The sequence below is a fragment of the Myxocyprinus asiaticus genome, chromosome 9 (assembly GCF_019703515.2).
Source record: "Myxocyprinus asiaticus isolate MX2 ecotype Aquarium Trade chromosome 9, UBuf_Myxa_2, whole genome shotgun sequence".
Lineage (NCBI taxonomy): Eukaryota > Metazoa > Chordata > Actinopteri > Cypriniformes > Catostomidae > Myxocyprinus > Myxocyprinus asiaticus.
The window spans coordinates 17,030,901-17,054,634 of NC_059352.1; the positions used below are offsets into that span (position 1 = coordinate 17,030,901).

The 23,734-nt window shown below is 37.1% G+C and overlaps 2 protein-coding genes across 4 annotated transcripts; one reads left to right on the top strand and one right to left on the bottom strand.

Moving 5' to 3' along the window:
* Positions 1 to 2,153: 2,153 nt before the first annotated feature.
* On the top strand, positions 2,154 to 12,144 carry LOC127446503 (glycoprotein-N-acetylgalactosamine 3-beta-galactosyltransferase 1-B-like). The gene is made up of 3 exons (XM_051707468.1): positions 2,154 to 3,430; positions 4,964 to 5,628; positions 11,592 to 12,144. The coding sequence occupies exons 1-3, from the start codon at positions 3,211 to 3,213 to the stop codon at positions 11,847 to 11,849; spliced, it is 1,143 nt and encodes a 380-aa protein (XP_051563428.1). The 5' UTR covers positions 2,154 to 3,210; the 3' UTR covers positions 11,850 to 12,144.
* Positions 12,145 to 12,288: 144 nt separating this feature from the next.
* On the bottom strand, positions 12,289 to 23,600 carry tac3b (tachykinin precursor 3b). Of its 3 annotated transcripts, XM_051707471.1 has the most exons (7): positions 19,718 to 23,600; positions 19,290 to 19,403; positions 16,590 to 16,683; positions 16,339 to 16,371; positions 16,192 to 16,245; positions 15,114 to 15,174; positions 12,289 to 14,123 (listed from the first exon to the last, which is right to left on the bottom strand). In XM_051707471.1, exons 2-7 carry the CDS (start codon positions 19,371 to 19,373, stop codon positions 14,105 to 14,107), a joined length of 345 nt encoding a protein of 114 aa, XP_051563431.1. In that variant the 5' UTR covers positions 19,374 to 19,403; positions 19,718 to 23,600; the 3' UTR covers positions 12,289 to 14,104. The 3 variants fall into 3 exon arrangements, with proteins under 3 accessions (XP_051563431.1, XP_051563432.1, XP_051563430.1); XM_051707472.1 differs by lacking the exon at positions 19,718 to 23,600 and having other exon boundaries at positions 16,192 to 16,212; positions 19,290 to 19,616; XM_051707470.1 differs by lacking the exon at positions 19,718 to 23,600 and having other exon boundaries at positions 19,290 to 19,615.
* Between the last annotated feature and the right edge of the window lie 134 nt (positions 23,601 to 23,734).

The following is a 23,734-nucleotide window of genomic DNA, read 5'->3' on the forward strand; positions in this document are numbered from 1 at the left end:
TTCACTCAAATGCTTTAATATTAAACGATGACCCACAAAGTTAGCCAATTTTAGCCATTTCTTCTGTGAACAATGCTGACATATAACTGTGCAGGGTGTTAAGTATGTAAAATGTCTCAGTTACGTATGTAACCTCGGTTCCCTGAGATGAAGGGAACGAGACATTGCGTGCTAACGTATATGGGGAGTGTCCTTCCACACGACCTAGTTGAAACCTCTCTACAATAATGCCAATATTCTAATATTGGCTATGGTGTTTGAGCCCCGCCTTTTTAAAGCGCAAAGCTGTCCGCTATAAAAGCAGGTGTGCAAATACCATTCCTCAGAATTTTCTGACTGATGGACAAAGAGCACATCGCTCGCACCTCAGAAGAACTATGAGTCTTGTAGTGTGGCCAACGTTCGCAATGTCTCGTTCCCTTCGTCTCAGGGAACTGGGGTTATGTACGTAACCGAGACGTTTTACATACTTACACCCTGCACAGTTATATGTCAGCATTGTTCACAGAAGAAACCCTAAAAATGGCTAACTTTGTGGGTCATCATTTAATATTAAAGCATTTGAGTGAATTATATGGTTATACGTTACCAGAGGTAGAATATAATCAAAAAAATATTATATTTATGAGACGTTCCCTTACAAATCAGTACACCTGACATTGCATGCTAACGCATGGGGAACAAAATCCCATCACGCCACACTACACGACATAACCTTCCAGAGAGGAAACATGACACCACAGTCCTGTGGGACGGCGACCGACACGAGTATGCCGCAAGTGAGTGACCCTCATGTTGGGCCAGGAGGGAAGCACTCAGAATGAATATATGAACTATAGTCATATAGTATGAATTTTACGCCAGTTGACATTAGACCAGATTTTCCATATGGCAAAGCAGCAAGTCTCTATGTTCACTCAGGAGTGCCTCTGATAGTAATAACCAATCGCTTAGGTAATTCAAAACACACACATCATTCATTTTCAATGGGGCGAGTGCAGCATCAGTACATCTCGTGAATGTGTGGGGAGCCAGAGACAGATTGAAAAGAAGGACTTTAAATTGATACGCAGTTTCCTAGAACGCAAATCTAAAAAGCCGCGGTGCAATTGGTACATAAAGTACGCGTCCTTAAGATCTATTGAAGCAAATCAGTCCCGAGGATGGATGTGCGATAAGATCTGTTTCTGAGTTAACATTTGAATGGGTGCGTCACGAGCGTGCGATTCAAGCATCCAAGACTAGAATGGGCTGAAGCCTGCCGTCCTTCTCCAGAATGAGGAATTAACAGCTGTAAATCCCGCTGTGTGTGTCGCAGTCTGTGTACACAACACCGGCATATCGTGTGGTCAGACCACAGATTGTGCTTGATCATTGTAAACACCAGCTCTGACATGCCCGTGAGGACTTGCCATGCATTCGCACAGAGGGACAAATGCAGGCTCTTTCATTCATATGAAACAACCTCTATTGCGTTCTTTGTGAGAAGATTTTGTATTTCCGCTCGTAACACTGGCACGTCTTCGGACGGAACTGTGGAAGACAGAACACCGTTGAAATGGGGCGGCCGACGTGCAAATTGGATCGTATAACCATGTTCGTTTGTTTTTGGGTTTTTTTTGCACCCAGTCGGAATGCCAGTAAAAGCTCGCCACGTGTCCGCGTAATGGGACATATACATATATATATATATATATATATATATATATATATATATATATATATATATATATATACACACACATACACACACATACACACACAATATACAATTGCTTTGTAAGGATACACAACTCCTGCCGAAGCGCTGCGGGGAATACAGGATGCTGAAGCGGCCCATTCACCAGCGATGCGGAGTGATGTTCACTGAAACACAGCAGGGGAGTGGAGAGTCTTCTCGTTGCCGTTAAGATTCTGCCCACTGACTCGTGTAGTTAACGGCGAAGCAGTAGAGGGCTTCTAGATGAGAGATGAATTGCTGTCTTGAAGGAAGAAAATTCTGAGGAATTGTGTTTGCGCACCTGCTTTTATAGTGAGCAGCTTGGCACCTAAAAAGGCGGGGCTCATACACCATAGCCAGTATTAGAATATTGCCATTATTATAGAGAGGTTTCAACTAGGTTGTGTGGAAGTACTCTTCCCATATGCCTTAGCATGCAATGCCAAGTGTACTGAGTTGTAAGAGAACTCTTTAACGTTTGACGTCACTGTATAACATTTACACCATTGGTATTGCAATCTGAAAAAACATAACATTTGTACAGAAATAACTTTTGAAAACTTACATCAAACGTGATTTAAATAAATAACATATTACAAGACATATGTGGAGCCATTTCACTACTTATAAACAAAAACTGAACCGAAAATAATCTCAGAATACAATGGCTAAGGGGGCGGCCGCCATTTTGGCCCATTCACTTGCATTGAATGACAGTTACACTCATTAAACGGGGGAAACTCAAACTTTAGAAAACTCGACACATCTTTTAAACTAACGAATTATTTGACATGAAACCCAAAGTAGATGAAGCTTAATATATTTTGACATGAGATATGTTGTATTTTACAACTTTCACATTGAACAAACAAAGGCGTGGCTTGTCAGCGTCTGAAAGTTTCCGTGCCACTAACATCGGTAAGCAGCGCCCCCTTGTGGCTGCAGCAGTACTGACTCATTAAAAACAGAAAAACGGCTCAGACAAATAAATAATTTTAATACAAAATAAACATTCCTTTTTAAACAAAAATGTGACCATACATTTGTGTGTGTCACATGATGTTGGACAATGTTTGCGAAAGCATATTCCGTTTCCTAATCAAATATCTGCCTATCGTGTTTTTGTTTATTTTATTTTTTAAATAACGACCATTAAGTTAAACTAAATTTGCCTGTTCACACGCATATCTGTCAGTAGTATTTGTGTCCTGATATGACGACATATCTTATCAGGGCTGCTGTATTGCTTTGTTGTCTCAAATTCAGGGGCTGTTTGTCATTTAAATCTGTCATAAGGATTATGGAATGACTGTCACACAGACTGAATGCGTTTAATAGCAGAATGATTTTCGGTATTTTGGATTAATTATATTTTTAAAAAATGACAGGATTTGATCAATACTGTGCCATCCTCTGCTTGTAGTAGTAAGTCCTCCTTGTTTCTGTGGATCGTTGCTCTGAGGTAGAAGTTTCTCTAGACAGAGCTCGCCATGAAAGCTGTCGGCGCGCGCTCCTCGTTCTACGTGGGTTTTCTGTTGGGCACGTGCAGTCTGTACCTGTTCCTGCGTCAGTTTGGGTTCGCGCGGAACTTCGCGTCTCGTGAGCCCGAGGCCCACGAAAAAAGCCTGCAGGAGATGTTGGAAGACGAAGGCAAGAACTGGAAGAAGGAGAGATCAGCTCTTTTCAACCTCAACCACCCGCACCATACAGGTAACGCACTATAGAAACCACAGAATGAATGGACATACGGTAAATAAACACATGGCAATTGTAATGAGCAAAGCAGATCGTTCTGGATATTTACACTTGAATGTACTATTACAAGAGCGGAATAACTGAGGTTCTGTACCCATGAAGTCCCACAGTGTATATTACTTGGTTCACATGGGCATGTAAACCTAAAAAAATATCAGGGGATTTAAAAGTTGTGATTTTCAGACATGAAAAGTCTATTGTGAATATACATTTTTGCTAGTTATGCTCAGCTCTAAAATATTTAATCAACCAGATATTGCTCAATTTCAAAATCTTTATCCCTATTGATGAAAAACTTTCAATTTCAGTTAATTTAGGTATATTTCAGTTGCTTGCATACAGTAAGGAATTATCTTTAAGCTAATGTTGTTATTAATTTTACAGGGAACCTTCTAACTAGGTAAATTATGGAAATATAACAGATTCAAAAGGTAGCAATGATATTATAGTCAATGATATTATAAGACTTATACTGAATTAACTGATGTTTGTTCTAACAAGCATTAAAATAAGTGGATTTTTCAGATAAATTGTAACGCTAGCTGTCAAAATCTGACATTTCTTCTTGTGGCTTTTATCTTTATAACACCAAAGTAGACATGACCAGATGGCAGAACATGATAATGTTATGATTTTATGATCCATTTAAAAACGAATATGCACAAAGAACGAGTTAATCAGAAACCTGATAGTTATTCAAATAGTAACATGAAGGCATTCCCAAAAGAGGAGTGTAGGGTCAGACAGTGCCCCAATGTTTTACACAATCCCTTTCAAAGGAATTGTGAATATAATCTCACATTCTGATTATACAATTAGACAAACAATTAACCTGTACCATTTTAACTTTGTCATTCATTTGTACGCCAGGCCTTCTATGTGAGCAGGTAAAACAGCCCTTCATTATCAATTCATTTGGCCCATCAGTTCATAATATGACTCTGTTTGTGGATGTTTGTGTTGACTGTATCCTGGAGAAAAAATGAACTTTGGTCTTTTTTTTTGGGCATGTGTCAAATGTGTGTTCTTGACACATGTCCTTGTTAAATTATACAGAGAGGTTTTAGAGACACTGTTTTATTGCTCTCTGGTTATCAATAAACTGTCCCTTAAGTGATAAACTGTAGGTCATATCACAACACTAAATTTTATTCACAAACACATTAATCTCACACAACTATGGAGCCGTTCACACGGAACACGTTTTTGCGTCCATTTGCGCTGTTTTTTACAGACAGACGACTTTGCTCCACGCCTTGCACTGGAGTGCTGTATTTTTAAGGCGCTGTGTTTAAGTCAAAAACGGTTCCATTTTTAAAAATGCTCTTTGAGCCACCAGCATTCCATTCGTTGCTCTGCACCTAGTTTTTCTCTTTTTTTTTCTCTTTTTTTTTAAATGTAAAAATGCATTCAGTGTGAACGGCCCTTATTCTTTGTATTTGTCTCTTTGTCCTTGTTTTTTTTCTGAATCATCTTTGTCTTATTTAGGTGAGGATGGAACAATAGCTGATGCTCTCTACAAGCGTGTACGTATTCTATGTTGGGTTATGACTGGTCCTAATAACCTTGAGAAGAAAGCTCGGCATGTAAAAGCCACATGGAGTAGGCACTGCAATATTGTGGTCTTCATAAGCTCTGTGGATGACTCAGATTTTCCAACGGTTGGACTGAACACCAAGGAGGGTCGGGATCAGTTGTACTGGAAAACCATTCGAGCATTCCACTATGTCATGGAGAAACACGGGGATGAGGCAGACTGGTTCCTCAAAGCAGATGATGACACTTATGTGATTGTAGACAACCTGCGATGGGTTCTGGCCAGTCACTCACCAGACAACCCAGTGTATTTTGGACGGAGGTTTAAGCCCTACGTGAAACAGGGCTACATGAGTGGCGGTGCTGGCTATGTGCTCAGTAAAGAGGCGCTGAAGAGGTTTGTAGAAGGGTTTAGAACCAAAGTGTGCACGCACACTTCCTCTGTGGAGGACCTAGCCATGGGCCGGTGTATGGAGAAGATGGGCGTTTTGGCAGGAGATTCCAGAGACACCATACAAAGAGAAACGTTCCATCCTTTCGTACCTGAGTCCCATCTCGCTGGCACATTTCCAAAGACCTTCTGGTATTGGAAGTACAGTTATTACCCCATTGTGCAGGTGAGCACAAACTTGTCGAAAACATTGGCACTGAGTTGCTCAAGATCATAGCTCTGTTCAAAAACATATTAGTATTTTAAGGCATCATCATTGAAAACTTAGCTAAAGGATTTACTTATTTATTTGTAGCAAGTTGTTGCTCACGAAGATGTCATTTTGTTGTTTACATATCTTTAAAACAGAAAATTGTCTGAATTTTAGAAGTTTTTGATTATTTCTTTGTGAATGTAATATGTCTATTATTACAGCCCATGTGTATCACCAGATGGCGCCACTTTATTTTGTGCAATTGATGCAAATAAAGTTTATTTACATGATCAGCCACAACATTAAAACCACCTGCCTAATATTGTGAAGGTCCCCCCTCGTACCGGCAAAACAGCGCCAACTCGCAGAATAGCATTCTGAGATGTTGTTCTTCTCACCACAATTGTACAGTGTGGTTATCTGAGTTACCGTAGACTTTGTCAGTTCGAAACAGTCTGGCCATTCTCTGTTGACCTCTCTCATCAACAAGGCATTTCCGTCCACAGAGCTGCCGCTCACTGGATGTTTTTTTTTTTTTTTTTTTTTTGGCACCATTCTAAGTCACCATTGTGGCGTGAAAATCCCAGGAGATCAGCAGTTACAGAAATACTCAAACCAGCCCGTCTGGTACCAACAATCATTCATGTGATTATCTAATCAGCCAATCATGTGGCAGCAGTGCATACAATCATGCAGATATGGGTCAGGAGCTTCAGTTAATGTTCACATCAACCATCAGAATGGGGGAAAAATGTGATCTCAGTGATTTGGAGCATGGCATGATTGTTGGTTCCAGATGGGCTGGTTTGAGTATTTCTGTAACTGCTGATCTCCTGGGATTTTCACACACAACAGTCTCTAGATTTTACTCAGAATGGTGCCAAAAACAAAAAACATCCAGTGAGGGGCAGTTCTGTGGATGGAAACACCTTGTTGATGAGAGAAGTCAACAAAGAATGCTATTCTGAGATGCGGGTTGGCGCTGTTTTGGCGGAACGAGGGGGACCTACACAATATTAGGCAGGTGGTTTTAATGCTGTGGCTGATCGGTGTGTGTTTGGGACAAAAATTCGTAGAAGTATGTGAAAAATCGTGCAAACGCCTTTATGCATTTTTAAGATATGAGCAATCAAACACTGTGGCCCCATTTGTTTTGGGCCACCCTGTACATATTATATGGCAAAAAGTATGTGGACACCCCCTTCTAATTAACAAGTTTGGTTACTTCATTAATTTCAGTGAAGACACTAATCAAGATGCTACTCCATACAATGACATTCTAGGACTTTTCACTAAATTCAAATTCAGTGACAACAATACAAAAACTTGTCAAAGAGGGGCTTTATTTTTAATTTTGAGATTGATTATGTCACGATTTTTGGCGGTACCTTGCGGTCTGAATCATCACGGCATCAAATTCCAATAGAGTGCACCGTGACTTTCTGTCTGGGGACAGCGCTCAACACTCTAGAGAAGTGCACACACAAGTGTGACAGTGCACAGACAGCGCTGGAGAAGCGCACACACACTAGGTGAGTTGCGAGATTTTAGCCGATAACCGATAGTTCCAAATTCCAACTTTTGGGAACGATTTATTGGTGTACCTCTAATATGAAACCGTAAGGACACCTAACTTGACTCTTAACTTTTTTTCTTATTATTTTTATTTGCTGTATTATTTTTACAGCAATAGCCTATTGTCTTATTGGTTGCCATTTACTATTTTACTCCGGTCTAGTCGCAATAAAGGACTCAATTATTAAGGCGCAGTCACATACCATTGCACAGTGAAATTCCGCAGGCAAAGATGGTGTGGGAGGCAGGGGTGGAGCTACCAGGGTGGCATGGGGTGACAAATGCCACCCTAAGAAAAAGCATTGCCACCCCAGCATAAGTATCCAAATGTATCAAATATAAATGTAAGTATGTTATTGTTGATTTTGACATTGTGTAGGGGTTTATTCATGTCAAACTGCCTAAACTCTTACCGAACGCACAAATGACAACAGGCATTACAAATTTTTGATTACAGCAGCAACCAATCCCGTGATTGTTTACAGCAGCAGCCAATCACAGCATCGACCAATTGCCTGCCTACTATTGCAGCGTGTGTACAGTGTTTGGGCTCTCGAAGGTTGATGAGCTTATTTCCTCAACAACAATGACCACATTGACAAATACATGAAAAAAAAATAAAGGTAAAAGATGAATTTCTCAGTTGTTTCCAAGTATTCACTGAATGATTATTAGATACATCGCTGTCAGTTATGGGTTGAGACGTGTCCTCATCACTTTTTGAAATAGCTGTCATCAGGTATGTGTATAATCCAGATGAAACATCTCCAGTTCTTGAGTTGGAGTTTCTGTTTCATCTGTGTGTGTTTTGACTGGCAATCCGGCGCTGGAATGAGTTATTTTGAATGTTATGGTAAGTGTTCGTTGCAGCTGTTATCAGTGTCGTTTAGCATCAGCAGTTTTGCCGCAGCTCGCGCTCTTTTCCGTGTCTCCCGTTGAGATGGCCTTCTCGGCTGTATTGTTTCTGTGTATGTAGTGTGTGTGTGTGTGTGTGTGTGTGTGTGTGTGTTGTCTTTTTCCCTTTCTCTCCCTCTCTCTTAATCACTCTCAGGTGTGTGGTAACCAGGTGAGCTGATTGTTGATGGGGTGCACCGGTGCGCAGTGTGTTTCCTCCCTATATTGTATAAACTGAGTGTTTCATGGCTGGGTTGTGTAATGGGAGAGGGTTGTTTGTGAGTTGTGTCATCTAGTTCACGGGCCCCCAGGAGCATATTGATTTCCTTTATTCTGAGCATAGAGTTTGTGGATGTCGCTGTCTGAATTTCAGAGTTTGCTGTTTTCTCATATACAGAACTGTAAATAAATGTATCTTTTATTAGTGCCCGACCGATATATCGGTCGGCCGATATTATCGGCCGATATTAGCCTTTCACCGATATATCGTATCGGCGTATATTTTACCGATATGCACCGATATGAAAACTTTTTTTCAGAACATATAATGCAGAAAACAATACTTTAGAATTGGTGTCATAGCGTAGTTTGTCCAGCAGAGAGCGCTCCGACTCCATTGTTTACAGAGCTGACTCTGAGCTGATGGTGGTCCTGCAAACAGGGCGGAGTTAAACCGTGTGGATTTGAGCTATCTCTTCTCCTTAAATTGCTAACTAGTTTGTGAAATACATAATGGAAAGTTAATAAAAAAATTACCCCATCATTTTACACAACTAATATAATGTTAACCCTGTCCCTGACAACCATGTCACTCATGTTTATCACATCTGTTTGCTGTTAGCCAGCTATAGTTTGTCAGTGCAGTAAGTAATGTAGCAGATTGAAAGGTAAACATCAGAGCATCTTTTTGCAGCTCAGCAGACAACGGTGATAAATGAGGGGTGATAAATACTAATACAACAGGCTGGAAAAATAGACATTTATTCATTTTAATATCATATATATATATTCTGAATGTGTTGAAACTTGACACCGGGCGATGCACCGTAAAAAGGCCACCGTTACACCGGTTTCATGCTGAAGAGATGCTTAAAAGTTTTTTTTTCTCTCTCATAAATGTAAATGAGTGTAAATACCAACATCATAATATATGTCGAAAGGACTGATGCCTGTCGCGCAAAACATGAGCTCATTGATGTCATTAAGTGAGTCTGCTTTTTTATTCCAACAGTTACTACTGGTCGGAGGCTGCCGTAAATATTTAGTTTATATGTAGGGTTATGTCGTACATAAATGTAATGGTGCAACGCTCAAATATTTAATAGAGCGTAAATTGCGACTTAGTGCCCATTTACGCCACAGCTAGACTAAGTTGTAACGTATGTATAGCTGGTGCAACCGGCCCCTGATGTTTATTTAGCTATTTATTTTATTTTAATTTATTCTTTATTTAAATGGTCAGCATTTGACTGATACTAAACATATAGTATTGATTTATATTTTATTTATTTTATTTATTCTTTATTTTAATGGTCAGCATTTGACTTATACTAACAGTACTGATGTTTATTAAGCTATTTATTGTATTTTTATTTATTCTTTATTTTCTCAGTGTTCATTTGTTGACAATGTATAATAATCATGTTTGATACAAATATTTGTTTAAGAAAGCAGCCTTCTGAGTACCTTTGCATAGTCATATCGGTGCAAAATCGGTGCACAATCCACATAGAAAAGTTCTGTTTTCATTCCAGCTCAAAAATTAACTATATCGGTCACCATATCGGTAATCAGTGAATTTTCCCTCTCTAAAATCGGTATCGGTCTAAAAAAAAATCCCATATCGGTCGGGCTCTATCTTTTATTGCATTTTATTTTTAAACACGCATCCACTGATATACAGATGCAATCTTGTTTTATTAAAATTTAAAGTTATATTTGGGTGAATTTGAATCCAAAACCTCTAAAAACTAAAGGCAAAAAAGTTGTTTAATCATGTGTTTAATCAAAGTACTGATCTATTTATTCATTTACTGACTAACAAAATCCCAAGACTGATAGTGGCAGATGTAGAAATGAAATTACCATATTATGTGAAATATTTATTTGGATCATTAAGAATGACTGTTGATCAAAACAGGTAATTTAAAAGAATCTTTTACTGTGCATAACATAATTAATATTCATGAGTTTTGCAGCTCTGCCCCCACAGTGCAATTTTCTGTACAGTTTATTAACTTTGTGTTAATCTTCACTTTCAAATGTATTATTCTTGCTGTTACAATGGACTTTAGGACTCAGGACTTCATTAGCAGAATAACATGGGATATGCATGCACTTAACAAAGGTAGTGAAGTTTAGTCCAGATTGCCAGTTCTAAATGTCAAGCTAAGGAACATTTAAAATTTGTTAACGTGTTTAATAGACAGTGTCTTGGTGCTCTGGAGATTTACAATTTGTTACTTCATTTTTATTATGCAAAAAAAATAAAAAAAATAAATAAAAATCAGTAGCAAAATGGTTACTATGTGGTTCCTGTGGAAATGCAGTTGTATCGCGAATTCATGGACATTTGTAATATGATAGTGACTCCAATTAATGAACGAGTACTTGTTGCTATAAAGCTTGGTACCTTAATCCATCAGAACTACGCATGGGCACTTGCTTTGGTGTTGCCACCCCTCATAGCCTGAATGCCACGCCCTTGCCACCCCATAAAAAAATTTCTAGGTCCGCCCCTGGTAGGCGGATGCTGAGTGTGTGTGAAATCACCCCCCAAAAATAAAAAAAATAACTGTCAAGCAGCATCTTCTTAATGCTACACTTCATACTCTGGCAGGGTGAAGCTGAAAAGAAACTTGCCACTAAAATTATATCCTTGTCCATTATGAATATTCAGTGTAGCTGTGTATGAAACACCACCCACTCAGAGGTCACTGCCAAACCAAGCAACTTCCTATTGGTCAACGCGGTGAAAGTTCGCCGCAAAGTTCTCCAAACTTGAAATCCGTGAGGGGTAATTCTGCACTACTGGAAGTCCATTGCATGTAATTCATGATTGTGTGGATTCCCAATGAGATGACTGTATTTTGCTGTGCAAAGGTATGTGTGACCGCGCCTTTAGTCACTTTTAACACATTCTGATAATAGTATTGCCAAAGGTGGTTCTCCATTGACAATCATTTGACTGTGTTCTGTCTGACAAGTCAAGCAATTTTGATGGTCACCCTTCACACACATCCTGTTCAAATACATGTAGATCACGCCACAAAAGGCCATTTACCTTTAGTCCTGCAACTCAAAGGGCACAAATCCCCATCTCTTTGTCACAAGGAAGTGTGAGTTTGTTTTAGGCTGGATCCAAGTTAATCTAGGGAGGCACCTTATTACGATTAGGCACTGCCTGATGGCATTAAGAAAACAAAGCTTAAAATCACATTCTTTCTCTTTTTTTCTCTCTGTCTCAGGGGCCCCACTGTTGTTCAGATTTGGCTGTTTCTTTCCACTATGTGGACGCATCACACATGTACCTGCTGGAATACTACACTTACCACTTACGTGCCTTTGGCTACAAATACCGCTATCAGCCCCCTGAACCCAAAGTCATACAAGACTTCAATTCCCCAGTTCCAGACAAACTGGAGATTGGAGACTCAGAGCAAGAGCAGGTGGTAGAAGCACAGGAAGAGGAAGACAAAGCCCCTGAAACTGATGAAAAGTTATAGCAGCTTTTTGTTTCTGACTTTTTTTAAACAATAACATTTGAAATCTTCCAAAAGAAGTCTTTTTTTACTTTGTCTTGAAAGGCCTTTATTGTGCCACAGAAATGTATGCATGTATGTGTGGTTTAATGAGCTAGTACTGTGTGGAAGGGTGTTCCTCTTAATGCATTTGTATGTGAATGTCTAGATATTTGTAAAACAATACAGAATTGTATTAAATGAAAGTTGACAGAGCCTGCCTTAACAGTATAATAACATGGGGAAATTTTCTATAATTTTCTTTTTTTTTTTTTTTTTTTTGCCACAAGCAAGACTTCCACCCCATGGCTGCCTGTACATCCCTTACACCTGCTGTTAGTTTGCAATTTTGGGGGCATTTTTATTTTTTCAGGAAAAATTGTTTGCTCTCCACAGTGTTGAGGTCATGGTACTGTGTAATCTTAAGCAGCAGTGTCATATTCTGTTCCCAAAAAGAGGCCTTGATTTCTTTTCATTTGCTCCCCCCAAATCCAAACCACTGTTGCCCTGTGACCAATCCAAGCACAATGTCACTTTTGCAGCAGTTTTTGAACAGAGTGATGTTAAAGGCACATAAGATATAAGATCTCATATGATTAAGCAAGTGAATGCATACTGTAGATGCTTGGTCAACAAATATATTCTTGGTGAAATTATCCTTATTTTGCTACCTAAATAAATACTTTGTACATTTTTAAATTCTTAAGGGAATGAAAATGAGTTGAAAAATTATTGCTTTTCTTATTAAAGAGTAATTAATAATGTATGAATGGTGTGAATTCCACTGTTCGCCTCACTAGCTGTGAATATTTATCTAAAAGTGCAAGAGCAATGGAAATGTCTGCAGTATTTTGTTTTATTGTGGAAATGAGCACTCTAACGCAAGGAAGGAAAACACTACACACTTCAAATATGCAACACATATTTGGTAAGTTTTTTAAAGAGCAGTTTAGTAAGACATGTTTGAATGTGTTTTATACCTCGTAGTATAAAGATCTTCCTCAGAAAGCCCTTTGGTTTGTCATTTGTAAACATTCAAACATTTTTGAAGTTTAGATTTTGCTCATTTCAATTAATTGGATCTCAAACAGCGAAAACACTTAAGAGGAGTAAAGTCACTGTCTTTGTGGACATTGTAACAGGATCAGGACTGCTGATGCCTCTCAGCTAAAATGAGTTAGATTTTCCTTAGAATATTTACGTCTGACATTTTCTTACTTGAGGCAAAATGATTAATGTGAAATCTGCTTCAAATTAAACAATATTTTTTCAGGGGAACTACTCTTGTCATTAGCAGGGTATAACGTATATTATTTAATATGACAGTATAGTGATTATCTTTTTTCACTAGGAGTTTTGCAAAAAGTATTGACTAAGAATGCCCATAATGGATGGTCTGACTTGGGGGAATGTGTGTGTTTGCATATGCGCCCAGTGCCCAGTTATCATTAATGGCCTTTCTATTGCTTTTGCACTTCGGGTGTTACATGATGTTACATGAAGAGAGAGCCTGACATTTCTGAAATGAAGCAGAACTATCGCTAATGGGAACATCAAAACCAGCAGGATGATGCAAATGTGCTTTCCAATCATGTTAAAGTGAATCCGCATTTCTGATTTCATGCCCTTGTCTTTAATCCAAAGGTACTTGTGTTGCTTTCTTATTCTCTATGTTCAGTAATGTCTTACATGTACAAAGGGAATCTTTTACTGAACTTCCACAGCAATCTTTTATTTACAAAAGAATATGTGAGGCAAATGTACGACAAGAATAAATCAATGGGAACGATAACCAGCATATTAAATAAAATATTTTTTTTACAATAAATGTTTTTCTGTGGTCTCCTATATGAATATCATGTCAAATGTGTTTGTGATGTACACCTACCTAAAATCATTGAAGAAATTAAATATTTAATATTAAAGGGTGGGTATGTTTACAACATCTGTCGATTCAAAACACATACTATATACTTTCAACAGGAAAATTTTCCTTCCTCATGTCCCAGTAAACCTCTCAAAACATAATTTATCTGATTGGTGCATTCTGTACTTGGAAATCTTTGATGTAAGAATGCACATCTCACATACAAACGTAAAATATACTAGAATGAATGCACTGCGATAATAAATATTCAGTTCACACCGCTCAATCATGGCTTTGTGACAAAGGTTGTTATTATTTGTTCTGAATGGCATAATGCCAAGGTGGATGAGTTCTTGGCTGATGAGATTAGGCTTCATACAGCACAGCAAAACCTACATGACAAAACAACAACAAAATAAACACTTCAGTTAAGTCATACAGAAAAACATAAAACTATTTTAATGATTCACCTATTTATCTGGTCACCATGGTCAGCAATTCAATTCCTTACCATATTAAAGGAATATTCAGGGTTCAATATAAGTTAAGCTCAATCGACAACATTAATGGCTTAATGTTGATTACCACAAAAATGTATTAGACTTGTCCTTCCTTTTATTTAAAATAAAGCAAACATCTATGTTTCAGTAAGGCTCTTACAGTGGAAGTGAATGGCCAATCCATAAACATTCAAATACTCAATGTTTCAAAAGTGTAACCACAAAATGTGAACAATATGTCTGTTAACATGATTTAAGTGTGATAAAATCGCTTACAAACATTTTCTGTGTAAAGTTATATCCAATCTTAATTGCCAATATGACATAACACTGTAAAACCTAAAACCCTAAAATAACCATAAAAATGTATTAAACAACTTTACAGCTCAAATAATACATGAATTTTAACTGAAGAATTAATGTGTGCTTTTATAAAATTATAAGCTTCAAATTTTTGCCTTTAAAAACCCTCAAAAGAATTGCCCCATTTACTTCCATTGTAAGTAACCTCAATTTTTCCTTTTTTTTTTTTTAAAAAAAAAAAAAGAAAAAGAAAAGGAGAGACAAGTCAAAACTATTTTTTTTTTTATTTTTTTATTTTTTTTGGAAATCAACATAATGCCACAAATACTGTCGATTGAGCTGAACTTGTATTGAATCAGGCATATTTCTATAAAACAACACTCATTACCTTACCATTTATTGCCAACCACAACTGATCAGTGCCTGCAATTCAGTAATAAGCCTATATAAGATTTCGCACAAAGTGCAGTAAGGTATAGAGCTCTTAAACCATATTAAAGGATTGGTCATAGGGCTTTTGTAAGAATGGGTGGTGTTTGACCATTTATTTGTACTCTTGCCAAACCTACAAGTACTTACCTCTGCCTCCTGTCCTTTAAGAAAAAGTTGACTCTTCTCTGTCCTCTCCAAGCAGGAATAGCTGATAAAACAGACACAAACAAACAATGTAAGCCTATTGGTGGCATTGTTCAAGCTGCCATAGGCCTATGTATGGACTTTGATATACTATAGTTCTCTATACTGACCACTAGAGGTCAGTATATTCAATGCAGTGTTTGGTTTGACCCGAGAAGCAGGCTCTCTGTTCTCTGCAAATATGCCATTTGTATTTGTGAATTGAGACTTAAGCATAGAATGAATAGGACATTTACCTCATAAAAAAAGTATTGATAATAAATTAACCTAACTGAAAACATTGATGCAACATTTTATTCCCTTTTCATTTCGAAAGGCTCATAAATATGGACCACCAGCCATTAAAGGGATAGTTCACCCAAAAAGGAAAATTCTCTCATCATTTACTCACCCTCATGATATTCCAGATGTGTATGACTTTCTTTTTGTGTATGAAAGATTTTTAGAAGAATATCTCAGCTCTGTTGGTCCATTCAATGCAAGTGCATGGAGACCAGAAATTTGAAGCTCCAAAAATCACATAAAGGCATCATAAAAGTAATCCATATGACTCCAGTGGTTAAATCCATGTCTTCAGAAGCGATATAATAGGTGTGGGTGAGACACAGATCAATATTTAAGTCCTTTTTACTATAAATCTCTACTTTCACTTTCACATTCTTAAAGTGATGGTGGAGATTTATAGTACAAAAAGGTTTAAATATTGATGTGTTTCTCACCCGAAGTGATTTAATCTCTTCTGAAGACATGGATTTAACCACTGGAGTCATATGGATTACTTTTATAATGCTTTTATGTGATTTTTGGAGTTACAAAGGTCTGGTCACCTTCTCTTTCATTGTATGGAACAACAGAGCTGAGATATTCTAAAAATCTTCATTTTTGTTCTGCAGAAAAAAGAAAGTCACAAAAATCTGGGATGGCATGAAAGTGAGTATAAATGATAAGAGAATTTTCTTTTTTGGGTGAAATGTCCCTTTACTACCACACACTTAATAAACACTATTAGACACACACTTACCAGACACAGCATTTCTCCGTCCTAACAGTCCAACAAAGATGTCATTCATATTAGCTATACAGAAGGGAGAAAGCTCTCATCAGGTTCTGCTTTGTCACTTTAATTAGAATAACATATTGCAACAAGATAATAATAATACGCTTTTACGTCTGAATTGTGCATTTGTGGCATGATTTGTTCCTGTGAAAAAAAACAATAATAAAACCAATGTTAAATACCCTTGACATTCTAAAAAGGGGGTTTAAAGTAGGCCTATAAATATATCTAAATTGGAGAGATATTTGTTTAATAATCTATTTATTTGCTTATACTTATCCCCAAATCATGTGTTTTTTAATACATTGAAGCAATTGTAATCTTTCTGTCCACTTTAGTCTCTTTTTTTCTCTTTGTCTCACCTGTGCTCCTCCTGCCCATCAGGCCGATGAAACTGTCATAATCAATATCACCATACCGTTTCTCAAAGTGCTCAGACTGGGAGTCGCTATTATCCTGTAAACAACAACAAAAAGGATTGTTCAAGACCTCTGCAAAGATGTGTCTGACTCACTAATGTGAATGACTCAGTCACATAAAGACTTGATGACTCCAGGCTTTGATGAACACTTTAGAAATGTAATGATCATTCATCACAGTCTGGAGTCTTTAAGTTTTTATGTTATATGAGTGGTCAGGGAGAAGCTCGGAAAAATTATGCTGTGATGTTAATAAAATAACCATAAAATCAAGCAAGAGGGAATGAAAATAAAACTTGAACTTCGAATTTTGTTTTGGAGAGGCTATAGGCTATTGAAAAAAAGAAGAGAAAACCTGTTTTAACTAACTGTTTTAACTAACATTGCTATTGCAATGTGTGTGTGATTCTGCTTGTAATAAAGAATTTTCTCAGTAATGTCAGTAACGCATACGTGTGTGAAAGAGTATTTTGATGGTAGTAATGAGGAAAAAGTATGAGAATGGTAAAATGATACAGAGTAAACACATGACTAAACCACAGTTTGAGCTCATATTGAACAGTCAGATACCACATTAATGGATTCAATATGGTTCTAATGGACTCATTAAGTCCTTCTCTCACCCCAATCCTACCATCAGTCTTCCCTATTCACTTGGTGCTCATGCATTTCCAGTTGCCTGCCTGATTGGCCTTTTCCCGCCCATAAAGAAGCATAAAAGCATAATGTTAAAGAGGAAGCATAGGCTACACTCCTCATAAGTAAATACATAAATACACTCACTGATCACTTTATTAGGAACACTATGGTCCTAATAAAGTGCCCGAAGTGGTCTTCTGCTGTTGTAGCTCATCCACCTCAATATTTGACGTGTTGTGCATTATGAGATGATATTCTGCTCACTACAATTGTACAGAGTGGATATCTGAGTTACTGTAGCCTTTCTGTCCCTTCGAACCAGTCTGGCCATTCTCTGTTGACCTCTCTCATCAACCAGAAGTTTCCGTCCGTAGAACTGCCACTCACTGGATGTTTTTTGTTTTTGCCCCCATTCTGAGTAAACTCTAGAGACTGTTGTGCATGAAAATCCCAGGAGATCAGCAGTTATAGTAATTCTCAAACCAGCCCGTCTGGCACCAACAATCATGCCATGGTCAAAACCACTGAGATCACATTTTTTCCCCATTCTGATGGTTGATGTGAAAATTAACTGAAGCCCCTGATCTGTATCTGCATGATTTTATGCACTGCACTACTGCCATATGATTGGCTGATTAGATAATTGCATGAATAAGTAGGTGTACAGGTGTTCCTAATAAAGTGCTCAGTGAGTGTAATTGCATTTTAAGGTGGACTGATTCACTTCATTAATATAGTTTATACATTTGCATTTCTGCATTTTTTAATTAAATGAGGGTAACACAACACAATGTTCACTTTGTTGAGGGATTATAAATGGGTTCATTAAATACTAATAATTAATTTGCAAATGCACTATAAATTATTGATATGCAGTGTTGTAACAACATGCATAAAAGCATGACTTTCATGCAATACCTGCCGAATCATGATCTATTTTATCTCACGTTATAAAAATGCTTAATACTATAACATATATTCAACTTTAGTAAACTATGCAATGTAAAGTGGACACCTGTGAAGAATTTCTTAAAGCATTTATTGATTCACTGATGTATGAAAACCTTATTAAGGTCTTTAGGTAGCTAGGACTAGGTAAAACCATTCTTTTGACATCAACATTGCAAGGAAAGTGGCATTACAAGTAAGTCAAGACATTACAGTAATTAATATAAATGATGTGGATTGTAGCAAAATGATATAATCCCAGCTATTAATCTCACTTTTATTATCTATTTTGCTACACTGTGACATAAAACATGAATTAGTGAATCTTATGTTTTTAAACATAAAATTATGCTTAATACAAGTATATATAACGTATTTATTTAGGCATTTATAACATAAAAGTTAAAAATGCATGATAAAATGCTCACTATTTGGCAAGTATTGGATGAAAGCTGCCCTATTTATGCATGTTGCTATTACTGCATATAAATGATTTATAATGTGTTTGTAAATAACTTATTAGTCATTAATAAACTACTTTATAAACCCTTAACAAATGGAACATTCAAGTGTTACCGAAATAAGGGTATCACTTTACAATAAAGTTCCATTTGTTAATGCATTAGATGTCATGAACAAACGATTAACAATATATATTTTTACAGCATTTATTCATCTATGTTAATATTAGTTAATAAAAATGCAATATTTCATTGTTAGCTCATGTTAGTTCATAGTGCATTAACTAATGTTCACTAAAACAACTTTTGATTTAAAAAATGTATTAGTATACATGTTGAAATTAACATTAACTAAGATTATTAAATACAGTAAAAGTAGCTATTATTCATTGTTATTTCATGTAAATAAATGTTGTTAACTAATGTTAACAAATGGAACCTTATTTTAAAGTGTTGCCGAAATAGGATATATGGGGCAGATGCCACACGTGCCGGATGTATTTTAAATTTTACGCACTTTTTAATCGTATACTGGCATTTCCACTCAGAACAAAGGTATACAATCCTCACAAAAGTGTTTACCATGTGTACTTACTATGAACGGGGCATAGTCGAGCACACAGCGCGAGTGTCCAGCACACGAGAGCGAGAGCAGCACCAGCATCCATCCGCGAGACATCCTCAAAGCCGCGCTCTGCTCTTCACACACCTATTGAATGAGACTATTTATGAGCTGTATGCTAACAAAGAAATGTGTCTTTCTTTCTTTCCATTACGTTAAAACCCTTGTTATTCGCATACTGAAATAAAAGTGCCGAATTTAAAATGTAAATTAACTAAACAACTTGCCAAAAAAAAAAAAATAAATAAATAATAATAATAAAAAAAATCAATAAATAATAATAAAAAAAAAAAAAAAAAAAAAATATATAATAATAATAATAATAATAATAATAATATATATATATATATATATATATATATATATATATATATATATATAATTTATAAAAAAGATAATACCTTTAACTGAACTGGGATGAGCTGGTATTTGTTCAGTTTGTCTGGTGAGGAGGATGATGTGTTCAGGTTCTTTTTCTCTCTTTACCGAGCGGTGTTAAGATTTGCAGGTGCGCGCGTCCTTTATTTGTAGCGTTCGCGCGCTGCAGTCACACAAGCTCGGACAAGCTGGCTCCCCAAAACGAACCCAATAATGACGATGACATGTCCTAGTGACGCAAAGTCATTAACACTAGTGCCTTGACGTATTTATGCGCACATATACATTTCTAATGAACTCACACCTCGCCTTTGTCTCTTGAGCTTCATCGCAAATCAAATTCATTCTAAACCTATCCACATCGGCCTGTGCAGAAGTTATAGTGTATAATCTAGTATGTTAGCCTAAAGAGTCACACAATGGACTCTTTTTTTAATTATGTAGATGCACCTTGCTGATTATTTCACTTCTAAAGAAGTGTCAAGGTCTTGCATTATATTCTGGGAACTCATTTAAAGGGTCTGTGCGGTTTAGCACTTTTTAATTTAGAAGCACATATGTGCGTGATTGAGGATTCAATGCTCATTACACAGTAGGATTATGAGTCATCCATGCTGGTCATTCCCTTCAATTCATCTCATTACTGATATGTCCTTCACCAGGATGAAGATGTAGAAAGCTTTAGAAAGCTTTAGAAAGATGTAGATGCCTGATTGTTAATGCTTAGATAGCTTTAACATATGCAGTCTCTGAAATTGGGTATAGTCCTTCAGAAAACCCCAATGATTTAGTTGTTCCCATTTAATGTCACATCAGACACTTTGATCTATTCTGCTTGGTCTATTTGTGTGTGACAACTGTCTTATCATGCAACTATCTCTTTCTCTCTCTGAGCCTTTAGAGTTTGGAAAGCCACCCCTTGTCCCTCACCTATGTAAAAGGGCCTGTTAATCACAGTCAGCAATGTCAGTTAAAAACATGATTGGCGTTTGCCATCATCACCAAATACAAGTCGTAAAACAGTGTTGAGAGTGATCTGATACCAAAGTCATAGTTACTGTAATCTTATTACTATTTTAGTCAAAGAAGGTACTATAATTCATTACATTTTACATTCTTGTAATCAGATTACAGTTACTGACTTTCAATTAAGGTAATTTCATTTAATGTCATTACTTAGGTAACGGGTTACACATATTTCTAAAAGAATATTGTTTGTGTACAATACATTAAAAATATGAATCCATATCTTCATATGTACCTGTATGTCTGTGACAGCCAAAGGGTGAGCAACTACGAACAAGGAGGAAATATAGACATTATTTTGAATTGGTTGAGCAAAAAAAAAAAAAAAAAAGATTTCTTTAGTGTGTTTTAGAAAGTAACTTAAAAGTAAAGTACAGTGCATTCAGAAAGTATTCAGACCCCTTCATTTTTTTTCATAGTTTATGTTGCAGCATTATGCTAAAATGCTTTAAATTATTATGACACTTGAAACTTAGCTCAGGTGCATCCCATTTCTCTTGATCATTTTTGAGATGTTTCTACACTTTGATTGGAGTCCAACTGTGGCAAATTCAATTGCTTGGACATGATTTGGAATGGCACACACCTGTCTATATAAGGTCTCACAGCTGAAAATGCATATCAGAGCAAAAACCAAGCCATGAGGTCAAATGAAATGCCTGCAGAGCTCAGAGACAAGATTGTATCGAGGCACAGATCTGGGGAAGGCTACAAATATGTTTTGGCTGCACTGAAGGTTCCCAAGAGCACAGTGGCCTCCATAATTCTACAATGGAAGAAGTTTGGAACAACCAGGACTCTTCCTCGAGCTGGCCGCCCGGCCAAACTGAGCAATTGGGGGAGAAGGGCCTTAGTAAGAGAGGTGACCAAGAACCCAATGGTCACTCTGGTTGAGCTCCAGAGATCATGTATGGAAATGGGAGAGACTTGCAGAAGGACAACCATCACTGCAGCACTCCACGGATCTGGGCTTTATGGCAGAGTGGCCAGACAGAAGCCTCTCCTCAGTGCAAGACACATAAAAAATCACCTAAAAGACTCTCAGACTGTGAGAAACAAGATTCACTGGTGTAATGAAGTGATGATTGAACTGTTTGGCCTCAATTCCAAGCGTCATGTCTGGTGTGGGTGTCTCCCATGTCTCCCAATGGTGAAGCATGGTGGTGGTAGCATCATGCTGTGTGGGTGTTTTTCAGTGGCAGGGACTGGTCAGGGTTGAAGGAAAGCTGAACTCAGCAAAATACAGAGATATCCTTAATGAAAACCTGACCCAGAGAGCTCAGGACCTCAGACTGGACCAAAGGTTCACCTTCCAACAGGACCCTAAGCACACAGCCAAAACAACACAAGAGTGGCTTAGGGACAACTCTGTGAATGTCCTTGAGTGGCCCAGCAAGAGCCCGGACTTGAACCCAATCAAACATCTGTGGAGAGACCTGAAAATGGCTGTCCACTGACGGTTTCCATCCAACCTGAAAGAGCTTGAGAGAATCTGCAGAGAAGAACAGCAGAAAATCCCGAAATCCAGATGTGTAAAGCTTGTCGCATCATACCCAAAAAGACTTCAGGCTGTAATCGCTGCCAAAGTTGCTTCAACTAAGTACTGAATTAAGGGTCTGAATACTTATATCAATGTGAAATTTCAGTTTTTTCTTTTTAATACATTTGCAAAGTTACCAAAAATCTGGTTTTTGCTTTGTCATTATGGGGTATGGAGTGTAGATTGATGTGAATTTTGTGCATAAGGCTACAACATAACAAAATGTGAAAAATATTAAGGGGACTGAATACTTTCTGAATGCACTGTAATGAGTGATGTGATGATTACAATTTTTAGAGGTAATTAGAAATTTGTAATGGATTACTTTTTTGCATAACTTACCCAACACTGGTCACAAGCAGTGTTTTTCAACAGTGAAGTCTTCTCCGGATGTGTGAGTGAAAAATATTTAGTAAAATACATTAATAAAAGATAGAAATCAAATGAAAAGGAGGAATATCACCATGACAACATAGTGGCCTTTCTTTCTTTCTTTTTTCCTTTCTCATCATCTATGCTCTCTTTTTTTCTCTCATACACAGACAAACGCATATTTCTTTTTCTAGTCTAGCTTAATTGCTTTATTACACTTAATTTGATTATTCACGTTTTGTTTACTGCTGTATGCAAGTCTACCAGATTAATTTAACTCAGCTCTGAACATATTGGAGGCTAATTAGTTTTTTAAATTATTCTTATTTCTCTCTTTTAATTCCTCAGCAAGCAGGAAAGCTCTTAATGATAGACCAAAGCACTAGTGTCCGCATTAATCCATACCTTTTTTTTCTCTGACAATATTTTGAGCCCAGTGAACTCACTATTGCTTGTAATGAGTTTACTGTATACAAGCAGCTACAATACTCATGAAATATATAATTAATATAAATTAGACTTTGAGGTGATTAAATCTGGGTCGCTTGCACTGAGAATAAATGATTCCTTGAATTATGAATAAATCCATTATCATGAAAACAACTGACAACCGCATTATGACACGTCAATAGCAGTAAGAAGGCCTGGATAATTTGCTCTCGTAAGACTTGTTCTTGCATTTGTAAGCAAGTGTGTGTGTGCTTGCTGAAGCGGACATGAAACATTTGGACAGTTTGGAGTACACCCACACTCACTACAGTTGTGTCAGTGCTTCTCAGTAATGAATGACACCTTCCATCCATTGCTTACGCAAACAAGCTCTCACAAACTCACACATACACACAGGCTGTTTTTCTTACATTCTAATCTAATCTCCATGCATATTACAGAAATAAGATTGATATATTTGTTTAATTTTTAGTGAATATCATTGTAGTTCTGACTTCATTCACAGTTTTACAGTACAAACTTTATATCCATTCACATATAATTAGCCAGGGTTGGGAGGGTTACTTTTGAAATATATTCCACTACAGATTACAGAATACATGCTGTAAAATGTAATCTGTAACATATTTCGTTAGATTACTCAAGGTCAGTA

Excerpts from the sequence above, each read along its gene's own strand:
- LOC127446503 (XM_051707468.1), top strand. The coding sequence starts at position 3,211 with ATGAAAGCTGTCGGCGCGCGCTCCTCGTTCTACGTGGGTTTTCTGTTG. Across the intron at positions 3,431-4,963 it reads CAACCACCCGCACCATACAG|GTGAGGATGGAACAATAGCT; the intron begins GTAACGCACTAT and ends TGTCTTATTTAG. Across the intron at positions 5,629-11,591 it reads GTTATTACCCCATTGTGCAG|GGGCCCCACTGTTGTTCAGA; the intron begins GTGAGCACAAAC and ends TCTCTGTCTCAG.
- tac3b (XM_051707471.1), bottom strand. The coding sequence starts at position 19,373 with ATGTCTCGCGGATGGATGCTGGTGCTGCTCTCGCTCTCGTGTGCTGGA. Across the intron at positions 16,372-16,589 it reads GATGGGCAGGAGGAGCACAG|GAACAAATCATGCCACAAAT; the intron begins GTGAGACAAAGA and ends TTTTTTTCACAG. Across the intron at positions 15,175-16,191 it reads ACGGAGAAATGCTGTGTCTG|CTATTCCTGCTTGGAGAGGA; the intron begins GTAAGTGTGTGT and ends CTGTTTTATCAG.